The sequence below is a fragment of the Scyliorhinus torazame genome, chromosome 19 (genome assembly GCF_047496885.1).
Source record: "Scyliorhinus torazame isolate Kashiwa2021f chromosome 19, sScyTor2.1, whole genome shotgun sequence".
NCBI classification, from domain to species: Eukaryota; Metazoa; Chordata; class Chondrichthyes; order Carcharhiniformes; family Scyliorhinidae; genus Scyliorhinus; species Scyliorhinus torazame.
Genome location: NC_092725.1, coordinates 23,187,072 through 23,207,741, shown reverse-complemented (window position 1 = coordinate 23,207,741; position 20,670 = coordinate 23,187,072). Strand labels below are relative to the sequence as shown.

The window sequence follows — 20,670 nt, the reverse complement described above, 5'->3', positions numbered from 1 at the left end:
GCCTCCCCGGTACCCAGTGCCAGCCTCCCCGATACCCAGTGCCCACCTCCCCGGTACCCAGTGCCAGCCTCCCCGGTACCCAGTGCCAGCCTCCCCGGTACCCAGTGCCAGCCTCCCCGATACCCAGTGCCAGCCTCCCCGGTACCCAGTGCCAGCATCCCCGATACCCAGTGCCAGCCTCCCCGGTACCCAGTGCCAGCCTCCCCGGTACCCAGTGCCAGCCTCCCCGGTACCCAGTGCCAGCCTCCCCGGTACCCAGTGCCAGCCTCCCCGGTACCCAGTGCCAGCCTCCCCGGTACCCAGTGCCAGCCTCCCCGGTACCCAGTGCCAGCCTCCCCGGTACCCAGTGCCAGCCTCCCCGGTACCCAGTGCCAGCCTCCCCGGTACCCAGTGCCAGCCTCCCCGATACCCAGTGCCAGCCTCCCCGATACCCAGTGCCAGCCTCCCCGGTACCCAGTGCCAGCCTCCCCGGTACCCAGTGCCAGCCTCCCCGGTACCCAGAGCCAGCCTCCCCGGTACCCAGTGCCAGCCTCCCCGGTACCCAGTGCCAGCCTCCCCGGTACCCAGTGCCAGCCTCCCCGGTACCCAGTGCCAGCCTCCCCGATACCCAGTGCCAGCCTCCCCGATACCCAGTGCCAGCCTCCCCGGTACCCAGAGCCAACCTCCCCGATACCCAGTGCCAGCCTCCCCGATACCCAGTGCCAGCCTCCCCGGTACCCAGAGCCAACCTCCCGGGTACCCAGTGCCAGCCTCCCCGATACCCAGTGCCAGCCTCCCCGATACCCAGTGCCAGCCTCCCCGATACTCAGTGCCAGCCTCCCCGGTACCCAGAGCCAACCTCCCGGGTACCCAGTGCCAGCCTCCCCGATACCCAGTGCCAGCCTCCCCGGTACCCAGTGCCAGCCTCCCCGGTACCCAGAGCCAACCTCCCGGGTACCCAGTGCCAGCCTCCCCGATACCCAGTGCCAGCCTCCCCGATACACAGTGCCAGCCTCCCCGATACCCAGTGCCAGCCTCCCCGGTACCCAGTGCCAGCCTCCCAATACCCAGTGCCAGCCTCCCCGGTACCCAGTGCCAGCCTCCCCGATACCCAGTGCCAGCCTCCCCGGTACCCAGTGCCAGCCTCCCCGATACCCAGAGCCAGCCTCCCCGATACCCAGAGCCAGCCTCCCCGGTACCCAGTGCCAGCCTCCCCGATACCCAGTGCCAGCCTCCCCGGTACCCAGTGCCAGCCTCCCCGGTACCCAGTGCCAGCCTCCCCGATACCCAGAGCTCTGCCATTGCCGGCCGTGCTTTCAGCTACCTGGGTGGGTGGTCTCTAAGCTGTTGTACCCCATCCAAAACCTCTCCACCTCTCTGTCTCTCTCAGAGAATCATAGGAGTTACAGTGCAGAAGGAGGCCATTCGGCCCATCAAGTCTGCACCGGCCCTTGGAAAGAGCCCCTTACCCAAGCCCACACCTCCACCCAATCCCCACAACCCAGTAACCCCACCTAAACGTTTTTGGAAACTGAGAGCAATTCATCACGGCCAATCCACCTAACCCGCACATCTTTGGACTGTGGGAGGAAACCGGAGCACCCGGAGGAAACCCACGCACACACGGGGAGGATGTGCAGACTCCGCACAGACAGTGACCCAAGCCGGAATCGAACCTGGGACCCTGGCGTGTGAAGCAACTGTGCTAACCACTGTGCTACCGTGCTGCCCATCTCTATCTCTCTGTATCTCTCTGTATCTCTGTCTCTGTCTCTCTCGCTCTCTCCTTCTCCATGTGCCTCTCTCTCCCTCTCTCTCCTCTTTGTCTCTTCCTCTCTCTCTCTCTCTCATTCTCTGTCCCTCTCTCTGGCTCTCTCTCTCTCTCTCTCTCTGTCACCCCCTCTTTCACTCTGTATCTCTCTTTCTCGCTGTCTCTCTTTCTATCTGTCTCTCCTTCTTTCTCTCAATCTAACTCTGTCGCTCGCTCTTTCACTCTTTTTCTTGCTCTCTCTGTTTATCTTTCTCTCTGTCTCACAGTCTCCCGACCGCTGCCCCTCCCTCTCTCCTTCTTTCTCTCAGTCTCTCCCTTTCTCTGTTTCTCTCTCTCTGTCTCTTTCTCTCTGTTTCTCTTTCTTGCTCTTTCTCTCCTTTCTCTCGCTCTATCTCTATCTCACTCTGTTTCACAGTCGCTCTATACCTCTCCCTCTCACTGTTTCTCTCTATCTCTCCTTCTCTCTCTCTGTTTCTCTCTCTCTGTCTCTTTCTCTGTCTCTTCCTCTCTGTCACTCTCTCCCTGTCTCTCTCTCTCTCTGTCTCTCTCTGTGTCTCTCTCTCTGCCTTTCTCTGTGTGTGTCTCTCTCTCTGACTCTCTCTCTGACTCTCTCACTGTCTCTCCCTCTCTGTGTTTCTCTCTGTGTCTCTCTCTCTATCTCTCTCTCTGACTCTCTCACTGTCTCTCCCTCTCTGTGTTTCTCTCTGTGTTTCTCTCTGTGTGTCTCTCTCTGTCTCTCTCTCTGACTCTCTCTCTGACTCTCTCACTGTCTCTCCCTCTCTCTGTTTCTCTCTGTGTTTCTCTCTGTGTCTCTCTCTCTGACTCTCTCTCTGACTCTCTCACTGTCTCTCCCTCTCTGTGTTTCTCTCTGTCTCTCTCTCTCTGTCTCTCTCTCTGACTCTCTCTCTGACTCTCTCACTGTCTCTCCCTCTCTCTGTTTCTCTCTGTGTTTCTCTCTGTGTCTCTCTCTCTGACTCTTTCTCTGTCTCTTCCTCTCTGTCACTCTCTCCCTGTCTCTCTCTCTCTCTGTCTCTCTCTGTGTCTCTCTCTCTGCCTTTCTCTGTGTGTGTCTCTCTCTCTGACTCTCTCTCTGACTCTCTCACTGTCTCTCCCTCTCTGTGTTTCTCTCTGTGTCTCTCTCTCTATCTCTCTCTCTGACTCTCTCACTGTCTCTCCCTCTCTGTGTTTCTCTCTGTGTTTCTCTCTGTGTGTCTCTCTCTGTCTCTCTCTCTGACTCTCTCTCTGACTCTCTCACTGTCTCTCCCTCTCTCTGTTTCTCTCTGTGTTTCTCTCTGTGTCTCTCTCTCTGACTCTCTCTCTGACTCTCTCACTGTCTCTCCCTCTCTGTGTTTCTCTCTGTCTCTCTCTCTCTGTCTCTCTCTCTGACTCTCTCTCTGACTCTCTCACTGTCTCTCCCTCTCTCTGTTTCTCTCTGTGTTTCTCTCTGTGTCTCTCTCTCTGACTCTCTCTCTGACTCTCTCACTGTCTCTCCCTCTCTGTGTTTCTCTCTGTCTCTCTCTCTCTGACTCTCTCTCTGACTCTCTCACTGTCTCTCCCTCTCTCTGTTTCTCTCTGTGTTTCTCTCTGTGTCTCTCTCTCTGACTCTCTCTCTGACTCTCTCACTGTCTCTCCCTCTCTGTGTTTCTCTCTGTGTCTCTCTCTCTATCTCTCTCTCTGACTCTCTCACTGTCTCTCCCTCTCTGTGTTTCTCTCTGTGTCTCTCTCTGTGTCTCTCTCTCTGACTCTCTCTCTGACTCTCTCACTGTCTCTCCCTCTCTCTGTTTCTCTCTGTGTCTCTCTCTCCCTCTCTCTCTCTTCCCCTCCCCCTCTCTCTCTCCCCCTCCCCCTCAGTGATAGGTGTGATAGAGCAGACGCACTGACACAGAGAGAGACGCCAAGTCCTAGTCCTAGTCCCTCTCACCACCCGGGGCTCTCTCCCAACGTCTGTTATTCACGGATGAATAATTACCGAGCGGTGGACACAGAGACTTACCAATCTTCAACGTCGCTTGTCAGCTCCTTCAGTTTTCCCACTGCGAGGTTGTACGATGAGTGAGGATGACCCTGGTCTGCCGCTTTCCTAAGGAGAGAGTAACTGTCAGTTCAGTCCAGTCACAGCAGTCACGGCGCATGTGAAAAGTCGGGAAATAAGCCTGTTAGGGGCAAGGTGATCAGGCTCATGAAAGGTGCACAATTTGCGTTGGAATGAGGGACATTGGCCCCTGAGTGGATGTTGGCCGGAGTGGAGTGGATTCAATAATCAAGGCCAGGGCTGAGAGAGGTGCTGATGCCTCAACGCCCAGAGGGGGGCCATCTGTTTCACATCTCTTCTCAAATATGCACCTCCAACAGTGCAGTGCTCCCTCAGCACTGACCCTCCGACAGCGTGGAGCTCCCTCAGCACTGACCCTCCGACAGCGTGGAGCTCCCTCAGCACTGACCCTCCAACAGTGCAGTGCTCCCTCAGCACTGACCCTCCGACAGTGTGGCACTCCCTCAGCACTGACCCGCCGACAGTGCGGCGCTCCCTCAGCTCTGAGCCTCCGACAGCGTGGAGCTCCCTCAGCACTGACCCTCCAACAGTGCAGCACTCCCTCAGCACTGACCCTCTGACAGTGCGGCGCTCCCTCAGCACTGACCCTCCGACAGCGTGGAGCTCCCTCAGCACTGACCCTCCAACAGTGCAGTGCTCCCTCAGCACTGACCCTCCGACAGCGTGGAGCTCCCTCAGCACTGACCCTCCGACAGTGCGGTGCTCCCTCAGCACTGACCCTCCGACAGCGTGGAGCTCCCTCAGCACTGACCCTCCGACAGTGTGGCACTCCCTCAGCACTGACCCGCCGACAGTGCGGCGCTCCCTCAGCTCTGAGCCTCCGACAGTGCGGCGCTCCCTCAGAACTGACCCTCCGACAGTGTGGCACTCCCTCAGTACTGACCCTCCGACAATGCGGCGCTCCCTCAGAACTGACCCTCCGACAGTGTGGCACTCCCTCAGCACTGACCCTCAGACAATGCGGCGCTCCCTCAGTACTGACCCTCTGACAGTGCGGCACTCCCACAGTACTGACCCTCCGACAGCGCGACGCTCCCTCAGTACTGACCCTCTGACAGTGTGGCACTCCCTCAGTACTGACCCTCCGACAGCGCGACGCTCCCTCAGTACTGACCCTACAACAGTGCAGTGCTCCCTCAGCACTGACCCTCCGACAGTGCGGTGCTCCCTCAGTACTGACCCTCTGACAGTGAGGCGCACCCTCAGTACTGACCCTCTGACAGTGCAGTGCTCCCTCAGTACTGACTCTCTGACAGTGCGGCGCTCCCTCATCACTGACCCTCTGACAGTGCAGCGCTCCCTCAGCACTGACCCTCTGACAGTGCAGCGCTCCCTCAGCACTGACCCTCTGACCGTGCAGCACTCCCTCAGCACTGACCCTCTGACAGTGCGGCGCTCCCTCAGTACTGACCCTCTGACAGTGCGGCGCTGTGTGTGAGCGGGAGAGGGTGTGTGTGAGCGGGAGAGGGTGTGTGTGAGTGTGTGACGGTGTGTGCGAGCCGGTGAGTGTGTGTGTGAGCAGATGAGGGGTGAGTGAGCGGGTAAGCGGTGTGTGAGTGTGTGAGGGTGTGTGTGGGCCGGTGAGGGGTGTGCGAGCGGGAGAGGGTGTGTGTGAGCGGGTGTGCGAGCGGGTGAGGGAGTGTGTGAGCGGGAGAGGGTGTGTGTGAGTGTGTGAGGGTGTGTGTGGGCCGGTGAGGGTGTGTGTGAGCAGATGAGGGGTGAGTGAGCGGGTGAGCGGTGTGTGAGTGGGTGAGGGTGTGTGTGGGCCGGTGAGGGGTGTGCGAGCGGGAGAGGGTGTGTTTGAGTGGGTGAGGGGTGTGTGAGCAGATGAAGGGTGAGTGAGCGGGTGAGGGGTGTGTGAGCAGATGAAGGGTGAGTGAGCGGGTGAGGGGTGTGTGTGAGCGGGTGAGGGGTGTGTGTGAGCGGGTGAGGGGTGTGTGTGAACGGGAGAGGGTGTGTGTGAGCGGGTGAGGGGTGTGCGAGCGGGTGAGCAGTGTGTGTGAGCGGGAGAGGGTGTGTGTGAGCGGGTGAGGGGTGTGTGTGAGCGGGAGAGGGTGTGTGTGAACGGGAGAGGGTGTGTGTGAACGGGAGAGGGTGTGTGTGAGCGGGTGAGGGGTGTGCGAGCGGGTGAGCAGTGTGTGTGAGCGGGAGAGGGTGTGTGTGAGCGGGAGAGGGTGTGTGTGAGCGGGTGAGGGGTGTGCGAGCGGGTGAGGGGTGTGTGTGAACGGGAGAGGGTGTGTGTGAGCGGGAGAGGGTGTGTGTGAACGGGAGAGGGGTGTGCGAGCGGGAGAGGGGTGTGTGTGAGCGGGTGAGCGATGTGTGAGTGGGAGAGGGTGTGTGTGAGCGGGAGAGAGGGTGTGTGAGCGGATGAGGGGTGTGCGAGCGGGAGAGAGGGTGTGTGAGTGGGTGAGGGTTGTGTGAGCAGGTGAGGGGTGTGTGTGAGCGGGTGAGCGGTGTGTGAGTGGGAGAGGGCTGTGTGAGCGGGTGAGGGGTGTGTGAGCGGATGAGGGGTGTGAGAGCGGATGAGGGGTAAGTGAGCGGGAGAGGGGTGTGCGAGTGGGTGAGTGGGTCTGTGACCAGGTGAAGGAGTGTCTGAGAAGGAGAGGGTGTGTGTGAGCGGGTGTGCGAGCAGGTGAGGGTGTGTGTGAGCGGGTATGCGAGCGGGTCAGGGTGTGTGTGAGTGGATGAGCGGCAGTGTGAGTGGGTGAGGGTGTGTGTGCGCGTGTGTGTGAGCGGGTGTGTGAGCGGGTGTGTGCGCGGGTGAGGGTGTGTGTGAGCGGGTGAGGGTGTGTGTGAGCGGGTGAGCGGTGTGTGAGCGGATGAGGGGTGTGAGAGCGGATGAGGGGTAAGTGAGCGGGAGAGGGGTGTGCGAGTGGGTGAGTGGGTCTGTGACCAGGTGAAGGAGTGTCTGAGAAGGAGAGGGTGTGTGTGAGCGGGTGTGCGAGCAGGTGAGGGTGTGTGTGAGCGGGTATGCGAGCGGGTCAGGGTGTGTGTGAGTGGATGAGCGGCAGTGTGAGCGGGTGAGGGTGTGTGTGCGCGTGTGTGTGAGCGGGTGTGTGAGCGGGTGTGTGCGCGGGTGAGGGTGTGTGTGAGCGGGTGAGGGTGTGTGTGAGCGGGTGTGTGCGCGGGTGAGGGTGTGTGTGAGCGGGTGAGGGTGTATGTGAGCGGGTGAGGGTGTATGTGCGCCGATGATGGGGGTGCAAGCATGGTAAGGGTGTGTGTGAGCGGGTGTGTGCGCGGGTGAGGGTGTGTGTGAGCGGGTGAGGGTGTATGTGAGCGGGTGAGGGTGTATGTGCGCCGATGATGGGGGTGCAAGCATGGTAAGGGTGTGTGTGTGCGGGTGTGTGAGCGGGTGAGGGTGTGTGAGCGGGTGAGGGTGTGTGTGTGCCGATGATGGGGGTGCGAGCATGGTAAGGGTGTGTGTGTGCGGGTGTGTGAGCGGGTGAGGGTGTGTGAGCGGTTGAGGGTGTGTGAGCGGGTGAGGGTGTGTACGCCAATGATGGGGGTGCGAGCAGGGTAAGGGTGTGTGTGAGCGGGTGTGTGTGCGGGTGAGGGTGTGTGTGCGCGGATGATGGGGGTGCGAGCAGGGTAAGGGTGTGTGTGAGCGGGTGTGTGCGGGTGAGGGTGTGTGTGCGCGGATGATGGGGGTGCGAGCAGGGTAAGGGTGTGTGTGAGCGGGTGTGTGCGGGTGAGGGTGTGCGTGCGCGGATGATGGGGGTGCGAGCAGGGTAAGGGTGTGTGTGAGCGGGTGTGTGCGGGTGAGGGTGTGTGTGCGCGGATGATGGGGGTGCGAGCAGGGTAAGGGTGTGTGTGAGCGGGTGTGTGCGGGTGAGGGTGTGCGTGCGCGGATGATGGGGGTGCGAGCAGGGTAAGGGTGTGTGTGAGCGGGTGTGTGTGCGGATGAGGGTGTGTGTGCGCGGATGATGGGGGTGCGAGCAGGGTAAGGGTGTGTGTGAGCGGGTGTGTGTGCGGGTGAGGGTGTGTGTGCGCGGATGATGGGGGTGCGAGCAGGGTAAGGGTGTGTGTGAGCGGGTGTGTGTGCGGGTGAGGGTGTGTGTGCGCGGATGATGGGGGTGCGAGCAGAGTAAGGGTGTGTGTGAGCGGGTGTGTGTGCGGGTGAGGGTGTGTGTGCGCGGGTGAGGGTGTGTGAGCGGGTGTGTGTGCGGGTGAGGGTGTGTGTGCGCGGATGATGGGGGTGCGAGCAGAGTAAGGGTGTGTGTGAGCGGGTGTGTGTGCGGGTGAGGGTGTGTGTGCGCGGGTGAGGGTGTGTGAGCGGGTGTGTGTGCGGGTGAGGGTGTGTGTGCGCGGATGATGGGGGTGCGAGCAGGGTAAGGGCTGCCATTCAGGGATATGTGGAGCTGAATGATAGGGGGGAAGTCACGGCCGCCATGCTTTGGGAGGCACTTGAGGCAGTAGTTAGGGGTGAATTTATTTTGATCCAGGTGCATAGGGAGGGGGTGGATAGCGAGGAGAGGGCAAGGCTGGTAGAGGAGATTCTGAGGGTGGATCGGAGATATTCAGTGACCCTGGAGGAGGTGTTGCTGAAGAAGAGGCAGAGTCTCCAGGTGGAGTTTGGGTTAGTGTCCACGGGGAAGGTGGTAGGACAATTGTGGAGGGCCAGAGGGGCAGTGTAGGAGTATGAGGAGAAAGCGAGGTGGATGCTGGTCCACCAGTTGGGGAAGCAGGCAGCGGTAAGGGAGATTGGTAAGGTGAGGGACGAGAGGGGTAATGCGGTGAGAGACCCAGAGGGGGTGGGTGGGTAGTTGAGGCCTTCTCCAGGAGGCTGTATGAGTCGGAAGCCCTGATGTTCTGTCTGAAGGGTGGTGCTGGGGCCCTCACCAACAATGTAGCCCTCCACGTCCCCTCCACCCTGTGCAAATTTGGAATGGTTGAGGGGAGTCGCAGTCCATGGTTGGGGGAGGAGCGATCATTGCGTGCCGGCTATCCTCACTATTCTTCGACAGCTGTTCTCTGCCCGCCGTTAGTATCGGTGCGAAAGGTGCACGGTGATGGAACGATCCTCTGGAATATTATTCTTACCGAAACCATTTCATCGCAGTCTCATCATTCTTCACCACTCCGTGACCTGCTCAGGTAGAAGCAATTATGCAGTTAGTTACCGACAGTATCTTTGTGAGCACTTCATAATCCCATGCACATACACCAAACAATTCGCTCCCGACATCGACTCAATCAACACAATCAGAATTCTCCACCATCTATACACTGACTGTGTCTCTCAGTCCCCTCTCTCTCTCAGGGAGATATCTGTACACTGACTGTGTCTCTCAGTCCCCTCTCTCTCTCAGGGAGATATCTGTACACTGACTGGTGTCTCTCAGTCCCCTCTCTCTCAGGGAGATATCTGTACACTGACTGGTGTCTCTCAGTCCCCTCTCTCTCAGGGTGATATCTGTACACTGACTGGTGTCACTCAGTCCCCCCTCTCTCTCAGGGAGATATCTATACACTGACTGGTGTCACTCAGTCCCCCCTCTCTCTCAGGGAGATATCTATACACTGACTGGTGTCTCTCAGTCCCCTCTCTCTCAAGGAGATATCTATACACTGACCGGTGTCTCTCAGTCCCCTCTCTCTCACAGGGAGATATCTGTACACTGAATGGTGTCTCTCAGTCCCCTCTCTCTCAGGGAGATATCTGTACACTGACTGGTGTCTCTCAGTCCTCTCTCTCTCTCAGGGAGATATCTGTACTCTGACTGGTGTCTCTCAGTCCCCTCTCTCTCAGGGAGATATCTGTACACTGACTGGTGTCTCTCAGTCCCCTCTCTCTCAGGGAGATATCTGTACACTGATTGGTGTCTCTCAGTCCTCTCTCTCTCTCAGGGAGATATCTGTACACTGACTGGTGTCTCTCAGTCCCCTCTCTCTCAGGGAGATATCTATACACTGACTGGTGTCTCTCAGTCCCCTCTCTCTCAGGGAGGTATCTGTACACTGACTGGTGTCTCTCAGTCCCCTCTCTCTCAGGGAGATATCTGTACACTGACTGGTGTCTCTCAGTCCCCTCTCTCTCTCAGGGAGATATCTGTACACTGACTGGTGTCTCACAGTCCCCTCTCTCTCAGGGAGATATCTGTACACTGACTGGTGTCTCTCAGTCCCCTCTCTCTCTCTCGGGGAGATATCTGTACACTGACTGGTGTCTCTCAGTCCCCTCTCTCTCTGAAGGAGATATCTGTACACTGACTGGTGTCTCTCAGTCCCCTCTCTCTCTCTCAGGGAGATATCTGTACACTGACTGGTGTCTCTCAGTCCCCTCTCTCAGGGAGATATCTGTACACTGACTGGTGTCTCGCAGTCCCCTTTCTCTCTCAGGGAGATATCTGTACACTGACTGGTGTCTCTCAGTCCTCTCTCTCTCTCAGGGAGATATCTGTACACTGACTGGTGTCTCTCAGTCCTCTCTCTCTCTCAGGGAGATATCTGTACACTGACTGGTGTCTCTCTGTCCTCTCTCTCTCTCGGGGAGATATCTGTACACTGACTGGTGTCTCGCAGTCCCCTTTCTCTCTCAGGGAGATATCTGTACACTGACTGGTGTCTCTCAGTCCCCTCTCTCTCTCTCAGGGAGATATCTGTACACTGACTGCTGTCTCTCAGTCCTCTCTCTCTCTCAGGGAGATATCTGTACACTGACTGGTGTCTCTCAGTCCTCTCTCTCTCTCAGGGAGATATCTGTACACTGACTGGTGTCTCTCAGTCCCCTCTCTCTCTCTCAGGGAGATATCTGTACACTGACTGGTGTCTCTCAGTCCTCTCTCTCTCTCAGGGAGATATCTGTACACTGACTGGTGTCTCTCAGTCCCCCCTTTCTCTCTCAGGGAGATATCTATACACTGACTGGTGTCTCTCAGTCCCCTCTCTCTCTCAGGGAGATATCTGTACACTGACTGGTGTCTCTCAGTCCGCTCTCTCTCTCTCTCAGGGAGATATCTGTACACTGACTGGTGTCTCTCTGTCCTCTCTCTCTCTCGGGGAGATATCTGTACACTGACTGGTGTCTCGCAGTCCCCTTTCTCTCTCAGGGAGATATCTGTACACTGACTGGTGTCTCTCAGTCCCCTCTCTCTCAGGGAGATATCTGTACACAGACTGGTGTCTCTCAGTCCCCTCTCTCTCAGGGAGATATCTGTACACAGACTGGTGTCTCTCAGTCCCATCATTCTCCCAGGGAAATATCTGTACACTGACTGGTGTCTCTCAGTCCCCTCTCTCAGGGAGATATCTGTACACAGACTGGTGTCTCGCAGTCCCCTTTCTCTCTCAGGGAAATATCTGTACACTGACTGGTGTCTCTCAGTCCCTTCGTTCTCTCAGGGAGACATCTGTACACTGACTGGTGTCTCTCAGTCCCCTCTCTCTCTCAGGGAGATATCTGTACACTGCCTGGTGTCTCTCAGTCCCTCTCTCTCAGGGAGACATCTGGGGCGTCATTCTCCGACCCCCCGCCGGGTCGGAGAATGGCTGTTGGCCGCCGTGAATCCCGCCCCCGCCCCCGCCGAAGTCCCCGGTACCGGAGATTGGGCGGGGGCGGGAATCGGGCCGCGCCGGTTGGCGGGACCCCCCCGCTCAATTCTCCGGCCCGGATGGGCCGAAGCCCCGCCCAGAACAAAGAACAAAGAAATGTACAGCACAGGAACAGGCCCTTCGGCCCTCCAAGCCCGTGCCGACCATGCTGCCCGACTAAACTACAATCTTCTACACTTCCTGGGTCCGTATCCCTCTATTCCCATCCTATTCATGTATTCGTCAAGATGCCCCTTAAATGTCACTATCGTCCCTGCTTCCACCACCTCCTCCGGTAGCGAGTTCCAGGCACCCACTACCCTCTGCGTAAAAAACTTGCCTCGTACATCTACTCTAAACCTTGCCCCTCTCACCTTAAACCTATGCCCCCTAGTAATTGACCCCTCTACCGTGGGGAAAAGCCTCTGACTATCCACTCTGTCTATGCCCCTCATAATTTTGTATACCTCTATCAGGTCTCCCCTCAACCTCCTTCGTTCCAGTGAGAACAAACCGAGTTTATTCAACCGCTCCTCATAGCTAATGCCCTCCATACCAGGCAACATTCTGGTAAATCTCTTCTGCACCCTCTCTAAAGCCTCCACATCCTTCTGGTAGTGTGGCGACCAGAATTGAACACTATACTCCAAGTGTGGCCTAACTAAGGTTCTATACAGCTGCAACATGACTTGCCAATTCTTATACTCAATGTCCCGGCCAATGAAGGCAAGCATGCCGTATGCCTTCTTGGCTACCTTCTCCACCTGTGTTGCCCCTTTCAATGACCAGTGGACCTGTACTCCTAGATCTCTTTGACTTTCAATACTCTTGAGGGTTCTACCATTCACTGTATATTCCCTACCTGCATTAGACCTTCCAAAATGCATTACCTCACATTTGTCCGGATTAAACTCCATCTGCCATCTCTCCGCCCAAGTCTCCAAACAATCTAAATCCTGCTGTATCCTCCAACAGTCCTCATCGCTATCCGCAATTCCACCAACCTTTGTGTCGTCTGCAAACTTATTAATCAGACCAGTTACATTTTCCTCCAAATCATTTATATATACTACAAAGAGCAAAGGTCCCAGCACTGATCCCTGTGGAACACCACTAGTCACAGCCCTCCAATGAGAAAAGCATCCTTCCATTGCTACTCTCTGCCTTCTATGGCCTAGCCAGTTCTGTATCCACCTTGCCAGCTCACCCCTGATCCCGTGTGACTTCACCTTTTGTACTAGTCTACCATGAGGGACCTTGTCAAAGGCCTTACTGAAGTCCATATAGACAACATCCACTGCCCTACCTGCATCATTCATCTTAGTGACCTCCTCGAAAAACTCTATCAAGTTAGTGAGACACGACCTCCCCTTCACAAAACCGTGCTGCCTCTCACTAATACGTCCATTTGCTTCCAAATGGGAGTAGATCCTGTCTCGAAGAATTCTCTCCAGTAATTTCCCTACCACTGAAATAAGGCTCACCGGCCTGTAGTTCCCGGGATTATCTTTGCTACCCTTCTTAAACAGAGGAACAACATTGGCTATTCTCCAGTCCTCCGGGACATCCCCTGAAGACAGCGAGGATCCAAAGATTTCTGTCAAGGCCTCAGCAATTTCCTCTCCAGCCTCCTTCAGTATTCTGGGGTAGATCCCATCAGGTCCTGGGGACTTATCTACCTTAATATTTTTTAAGACACCCAACACCTCGTCTTTTTGGATCTCAATGTGACCCAGGCTATCTACACACCCTTCTCCAGACTCAACATCTACCAATTTCTTCTCTTTGGTGAATACTGATGCAAAGTATTCATTTAGTACCTCGCCCATTTCCTCTGGTTCCACACATAGATTCCCTTGCCTATCCTTCAGTGGGCCAACCCTTTCCCTGGCTACCCTCTTTCTTTTTATGTACGTGTAAAAAGCCTTGGGATTTTCCTTAACCCTATTTGTCAATGACTTTTCGTGACCCCTTCTAGCCCTCCTGACTCCTTGCTTAAGTTCCTTCCTACTTTCCTTATATTCCACGCAGGCTTCGTCTGTTCCCAGCCTTTTAGCCCTGACAAATGCCTCCTTTTCCTTTTTGACGAGGCCTACAATATCTCTCATCATCCAAGGTTCCCGAAAATTGCCGTATTTATCCTTCTTCCTCACAGGAACATGCCGGTCCTGAATTCCTTTCAACTGCCACTTGAAAGCCTCCCACATGTCAGATGTTGATTTGCCCTCAAACATCCGCCCCCAATCTATGTTCTTCAGTTCCCGCCTAATATTGTTATAATTAGCCTTCCCCCAATTTAGCACATTCATCCTAGGACCACTCTTATCCTTGTCCACCAGTACTTTGAAACTTACTGAATTGTGGTCACTGTTATCGAAATGCTCCCCTACTGAAACATCTGAAAAATTGCCTGTCCCGCCGGCGTAAATCAAAGCTGGTATTTACCGGCGGGACCAGGCGGCGTGGGCGGGCTCCGGGGTCCTGGGGAGGGCGCGGGGCGATCTGACCCCGGGGGGTGCCCCCACGATGGCCTGGCCCGCGATCGGGGCCCACCGATCCGCGGGCGGGCCTGTGCCGTGGGGGCACTCTTTCCCTTCCGCCTCCGCCACGGCCTCCACCATGGCGGAGGCGGAAGAGACTCTCCCCACTGCTCATGCGCGGTAAACTGTCGGCGGCCGCTGACACTCCCGCGCATGCGCCGCATTTCCGCGCCAGCTGGCGGGGCAACAAACGCCATTTCCGCCAGCTGGCGGGGCGGAAAGCCCTCCGGCGCCGGCCTAGCCCCTCAAGTTGGGGCTCGGCCCCCAAAGATGCGGAGCATTCCACACCTTTGGGCCGTCGCTATGCCCGTCTGATTGGCGCCGTTTTGGTCGCCAGTCGGCGGACATCGCTCCGTTGGGGGAGAATTTCGCCCCTGTACACTGACTGGTGTCTCTCAGTCCTCTCTCTCTCTCAGGGAGATATCTGTACACTGACTGGTGTCTCTCAGTCCTCTCTCTCTCAGGGAGATATCTGTACACTGGCTGGAGTCTCTCAGTCCCCTTTCTCTCTCAGGGAGATATCTGTACACTGACTGGTGTCTCTCAGTCTCGTCATTCTCCCAGGGAAATACCTGTACACTGACTGGTGTCTCTCAGTCCCCTCTCTCTCTTAGGGAGATATCTGTACACTGCCTGGTGTCTCTCAGTTCCCCCTCTCTCTCTCAGGGAGATATCTGTACACTGCCTGGTGTCTCTCAGTCCCCTCTCTCCCAGGGAGATATCTGTACACTGACTGGCGTCTCTCAGTCCCCTCTCTTTCCCTTCCTCAGGACCAGGTCTTTATCAATATGAAACACCTACCTTGCAGATACCTCTGCCCGATGCTGTGCTGTGCCGTTGCGTATCCGAGGTGTGCGTAGGTATGTGTGAGATGGAGGTGAAATGTCTCATAATAAAGGCAGAGATAAAACAGGAAGCTTATTGCCAAGGCAACAGTCAGAATCTGCAAAGAGATCGTATATTAAAACCAAAGAATATGTTGATAGAGAGCGGTGAATAAAACAAACAGTATCCTGGAATTTATTAACAGGGGCACAGAGTACAAGAGCCAGGAGGTTCTGTTAAACTTGTATCACACACCAGTTTAACCCCAACTGGCGTATTGTGGCCAGTCCTGGGAGCTACACTGTCGGAAGGATGTAGAGGCTTCAGAGAGAGAGTGGGAGACAGAGTGAGACAAAGAGTGAAAGACAGAGAGACAGAGAGACAGAGAGAGAGAGACAGACAGAGAGTGAGAAACAGAGAGAGAGAGAAACGGAGAAAGTGAGAGATAGAGAGAGCAAGAGAGCGAGTGAAAGAGAGATGTACTGGGTGTTATGGGCGAGGCGTTTTCAGAACCCCAAAATGTATCTTGGAGTTCAACCGACCTCACCCTGTAATGCTATTGTTGCTTTTCCGAGCACACGGCTTGTTCCACAGGGGTGGGATTACAATTATGGACACGTGGGTTTTTAAACACAAAACAATGTTTATTCCATGAACTCAACTTAACCCCTGAAATAAACATTGGATCTCTTAACACCCCTTACTTCAAAGATAACCCCGAAAATATTACAACAGTAAATAATCCTTCAGTTATTCCTTTCAACATCCACGAGACTTAACGCCTTTAAACAGAAACACATCAGGTTAAAGGCTTTACTATTATGAGTTTAAATCACCCAAATGATCCAGAGATAGTCTTTCATGGCAGAGATCCAGCTCACTGCAAAACACAGACACACACCCAGCTCTTTTCCTCCAAACTGCAAAACTAAACTGCAAAATGGCTGACCTGAGCTCAGCCCCACCCACTCTCTGACGTCACTGTTTTCTTGAAGGTACATTGCTTAAACATCCATGTCTTACAGGTACTCTCACAATACATGGGAAAGAGAGAGACTGAGAATGAGAGAGATAGAGAAAGAGAGAGAGACAGAGAGAGCAAGAGACAGTGGGCGGGAGTCCTGGCCGCGTATGCCCTGTGACTGGAGAATCCCGCCCGAGGTCAGTGGAGTTCTCCATTGTACACGTCTCGTCCCTGGCGTTCTTCGGCAGGTGGAGCGGAAGAATCCAGTCCAGAGAGAGAGAGTGGAACAGAGAGAGAGAGAGAGAGAGAGAGAGAGCGTGGGGAAAATGTTGACGAGAATGGTTCCAGGGATGAGGAATTTCAGTGACGGGGAGAGACTAGAGAAGTTTGGAATGTTCTCAGAGAAGTGAATGTCGAGAGGAGATTTGGATTGATGTTCAAAATCATGAGGGTGTCCCGGAGAGAGTCGAGAGGGATAAACTGCTCCCATTGGGAATCAGAGGGAGGGGGAAACACAGATTGAAGACAATTTGTTAAAAGCGGAGAGGGGGACACGAGGAGGAACTTTTTCACAGGACGAGAGGTGAGGGTATGGGATACACTGTCCGAGGGTGTGGTGGTGGCAGGTCGAGCGATGAATTCAAGGGGGAATCGGAACACAAGGTATGGCGGCCGCCAGTACTCGAAAACTAGCATGGAAAATTCCGGAAATACTCAGCTAGTCCGGCAGCATCCACGGCAAGAGAGAAGCAGGAGGCCCACCTCTGGGGTCTCGCTCTCAACATGGCTGACAGTTCCTGGACCCGTCCTCCTCCGGAAGCACGTGCGGACCCATAAGTCGGACCCTTTGGTCGATAGGGTCCACCTCCTACACGCGAACCCGCAGTACGCCTACGTGGCACACCCCGACGGGTGCCAGGACACAGTCTCCCTCTGGGACCTGGCACCCACTGGATCCCCACCCACGGCCCCCCGACCTGACACCGCCCCCGCCCAGGTTGCCTCATTCACCCCTGCGCCACTCCCCCTCCCCCCAGCGAACCTCACCGCAGCCCCCGCCCCAGGAGGATCCGTCCTCCCACTGGTTCCACTCAGGGGCGACGAAGAGGAGGCCAACACGCTCCCGGAGTCACAGGTGACCAAGTCGGCGCCCACATCACCACCAGGACCGAGGCGATCACAGAGGAGGGTCAAGGCCCCCGACAGACTGAACCTGTAATTCATTTTTCCACCACCCCCACCGGACTCTTTTTTTTAACAGGGGGTGAATGTGGTAGTCACCACTAGCAGTATTATATGTATTACGGTAAGACACGTATAATAGAGGTACATGGGTAAATCCCTGCCTGCTGGCGGGGTGCACCGTTTTACCGGCAGCCCGGGGTTTTCCCAACGGCGTGGGCCTGCCCCACAATGGGAAACCTTATTGACCGTCCGGCGTAACAGAGAATCCCGCCGGCCTGCCGTACCTGAAATCTGGCATACGGGACGGGGAAACCCGCTCCCTGGGGGCGATTCTCCGAGCCCCGCGCCAGGCGTGGAGAATCGCCGCCATTTGCGCCGGCGAGTTTGGCGCAGCGCCGGCCATGGGCCGCTGGAATCGGTAGGGCGATTCTCCGGCCCGGGTGGACTGAGTGGCAGCGCTGATACGACAGAGACCCGCCTGCGCCGTTCACCCCTGGTCGCTGCCGGCGGGAACTCTGCGTGGACGGTCAGAGGGTGGCCTGTGGGGGGGCCTCCTTCACCGGGGGGGACCTCCGATGGGGTTTGGCCTGCGATCGGGGCCTACCGATTGGCGGGCTGGCCTCTCCTTCCCCGGGCCTACTTTCTGGCGCGCCCGGCCCCTGCACACCGACGCCATCTTGAGTCGGGGCCGGCGCGAGAGAATCGGCGCGACCCAACTGCGCATGTGCGGGTTGGCACGGCACGCGAAAGGAGGCTGGAGCGGCGTGAACCGTTCCAGCACCTTGCTGGCCCCCTGTGGGGGACAGAATCAGTCGTACCCGGGCCCGGTTCGCGCCGTCGTGAAACGCGATGGTGTTCACAACGGCGCAAACACTTGGGCTCCATATCGGAGAATCGCCCCCCCGTCTCTACATCGTTCTCTCTCTTTCTCTCACTCTATGTGTCTCTCTCTCTCTCCCTTATTCTCTCTCTCTCTGTCTCTCTCTCTATTTTCCTGTCTCTCTCTCTTTCCCTCACCCTCTATCCATCTCTCTCCCTCACTCTCTATCCTTCTCCCTGTCTCATTCACTCTGTCTCTCTCCCTCGCTTTGCCTCTCACTGTCTCTCTCTGTCTCTCCCTCACTCTGCCTCTCACTGTCTCTCTCTGTCTCTCCCTCACTCTGCCTCTCTCTCTATCTCACTCACTCTCTATCTCTTTGGCTGTTTCCCTCTCCCTCGCTTTATTTATCTCCTGCGTCTCTCCCCCTTACTCACTGTTCCTCTCCATCGCTCTCTATCTCTTTCTCTTTCTTTCTCTCTTTCTCTCCCTCAATCTGTCTCTATCTCCCTCACTGCATCTCTCCGCCTCGCTCAATCTTTGTCTCTCTCCCTGCCTCTCTCTCTCCTTCAATCTCTGTCTCTCTTTGTCTCACTCTGTCTTTCTCACTCTGCCTCTCTCATTCTGTGTGCGTCTCTCTCTTTCTCTGCCTCTCTCTCCATCTGATTTTCTCTCCATCTCTCTGTCTGTCTGTCTCTATCTCTCTTTGTCTCTCTCTCTCTCTCTGGATGGGATTCTCTGTCTGTGCCCGCCCGGCGACTAGAGAATCGTGTCCGTGATCAATGGACTTCTCCATTGTTCGCGTCTCGTGGTGGCATTCCTGAGGCTGGTGCCCTCTGCCTCTCTCTCTCCCTGCCACTCTTTCTCTCTGTCTATTTCTTTCTCTCTCTCTGTCTGTCCAACACACACTCACATTCTCTCACTCACACACACACTCTGTCAATCACTGTTTCTCTCTTTCCCTCTCTATTTCTGTCTCTCTCTCTCCATCTCTCTCCCCTTCACACTTTGTCTCTCTGTCTGTCTCTCTTTCTCCCCCTCACTCTCTCTGTTATTCTATCCCAGTTGCTATTTCTCTCAATCACTTTCTGTCTGTCCTTCTCAGTTTCTCTCTCTCACCTGCCGCCCTCTGTCTTGTTTTCCCGACCCTGGGCACAACCCTGCCTCTCCTCCCCCACTTCACCCGGCAGTTACCCACCTCCCACGAGCTGCATTCTCCCTGATACCCCTGCCCGCTCGGGGGCTGGGGTCTCCGGGCCCCGGAGGAGGCCCCTGCCCGGGAACGCATCCCGAATTGTTGGCGCAGCCTTGGTGAAAAAGGCCAGAAGGTGCTGGAGGCAGAACGCTGACCCTCTGGGGAGGTGAGAGCCGGAGGCAGCTGCGAGGAGTGTGGGGTGAAGTGGTAACTGAAACAAGCAAACAGCGTCACCCACTCACACACACAGTCTGGTTAACAGAGATAAGGGACATTTACAGAGGTACAAGAACAGAGAGCCCTGTATTGTTTCCCAGAGAAAGAACCATTGTGTACAGGGAGGCTGTGCCCAGAGATCGAGTGTCGCTTAAACATTGACTTTAATATTTATTCATTCGGGGAATGTCGACCTCATTGATGCCAATAGGCACCTGTGAGCTGCCAGGTTTTACCAACGCGCTGTCTGACGTGGGCTTTACTGCCCCAACACACATCACACCAGCATCATCGTGACACCAGGACCCTCACACACATCCTCACACTCACTCTCATACACACGCACATACACTCTCACACTCACTCCCCCACACATTCATTCACACACACTCACACTCTCTCTCACACTCCCACTCACTCCCACTCACACACACTCACTCCCACTCACACACACTCATTCCCACCCACTCCCACTGACACACTCACACACACTCACTCACACTCACACACACACTCACTCACTCACACACACTCATTCCCACCCACTGACACACACTCACTCCCACTCACTCCCACTCACACTCACACACTCACTCCCACTCACACACTCTCATTCCCACTCACACACACTCACTCCCACTCACACTCACACACACTCACACCACTCCCACTCACTCCCACTCACACACACTCACTCCCACTCACACACACTCATTCCCACCCACTGACACACACTGACTCCCACTCACTCCCACTCACACTCACACACTCACTCCCACTCACACACACTCACTCCCACTCACCCACACATTCATTCACACACACTCACACTCTCTCTCACACACTCCCACTCACACACATTCACTCCCACTCACACACACTCATTCCCACCCACTGACACACACTCACTCCCACTCCCACTCACACACTCACTCCCACTCACACACACTCATTCCCACCCACTCCCACTGACACACTCACTCACACTCACACACACACACACACTCACTCCCACACACACTCACTCACACACACACACACTCACTCCCACACACACTCACTCACACTCAAACACACGCACTCACTCATTCACACTCTCATACATACGCATATATGTACACATATTCACTCACACATACTCACTCAGACACACACTCGCACACACTCACTCTCATACGCACGCACACACATACTCATACTCAGTCACACTCACTGATGTACATTCACTCACACACTCTCATACTCACACACTCATACACATACACACAAACACACACATACTCAGTCACACACACTCATTCACTCACATACACACACACAGACTCACACACACTCACTCATTCACACACACACACTTGCTCACACACACACTCACTCACGCACTCACACTGCCTCACACATACACTGACTCACTCACACTAACACACACTCTCACTCACACACACATAGACTCATACACACACAATCTCACTCTATCACACGCACACTCACTCACACACTCTCACTTATATACTCACACACATTCACACTCTCATACACGAACACACACACACTCACTTTCTCTCTCACATACACAGGCACACACACAATCTCAT

The 20,670-nt window shown here is 55.7% G+C and overlaps 1 protein-coding gene across 4 annotated transcripts in view; it reads right to left on the bottom strand.

The window, feature by feature from the left end:
• Positions 1–19,173, bottom strand: part of LOC140396049 (arylamine N-acetyltransferase, pineal gland isozyme NAT-3-like) — a 99,982-nt gene extending 80,809 nt beyond the window's left edge. Inside the window, exons 1-4 of one of the 4 annotated variants that reach the window (XM_072484132.1) lie at positions 18,863–19,173; positions 14,675–14,816; positions 8,844–8,889; positions 3,744–3,830 (exon numbers count right to left, since the gene is read on the bottom strand). In XM_072484132.1, the coding sequence (XP_072340233.1) occupies positions 3,744–3,830; positions 8,844–8,889; positions 14,675–14,816; positions 18,863–18,952 (365 nt within the window). In that variant the 5' untranslated portion in view covers positions 18,953–19,173. Of the gene's footprint in view, positions 1–3,743; positions 3,831–8,642; positions 8,806–8,843; positions 8,890–14,674; positions 14,817–18,862 lie in introns of those variants that run through there. The other 3 variants (XM_072484133.1, XM_072484129.1, XR_011936434.1) reach the window with 3 other exon arrangements.
• Between the last annotated feature and the right edge of the window lie 1,497 nt (positions 19,174–20,670).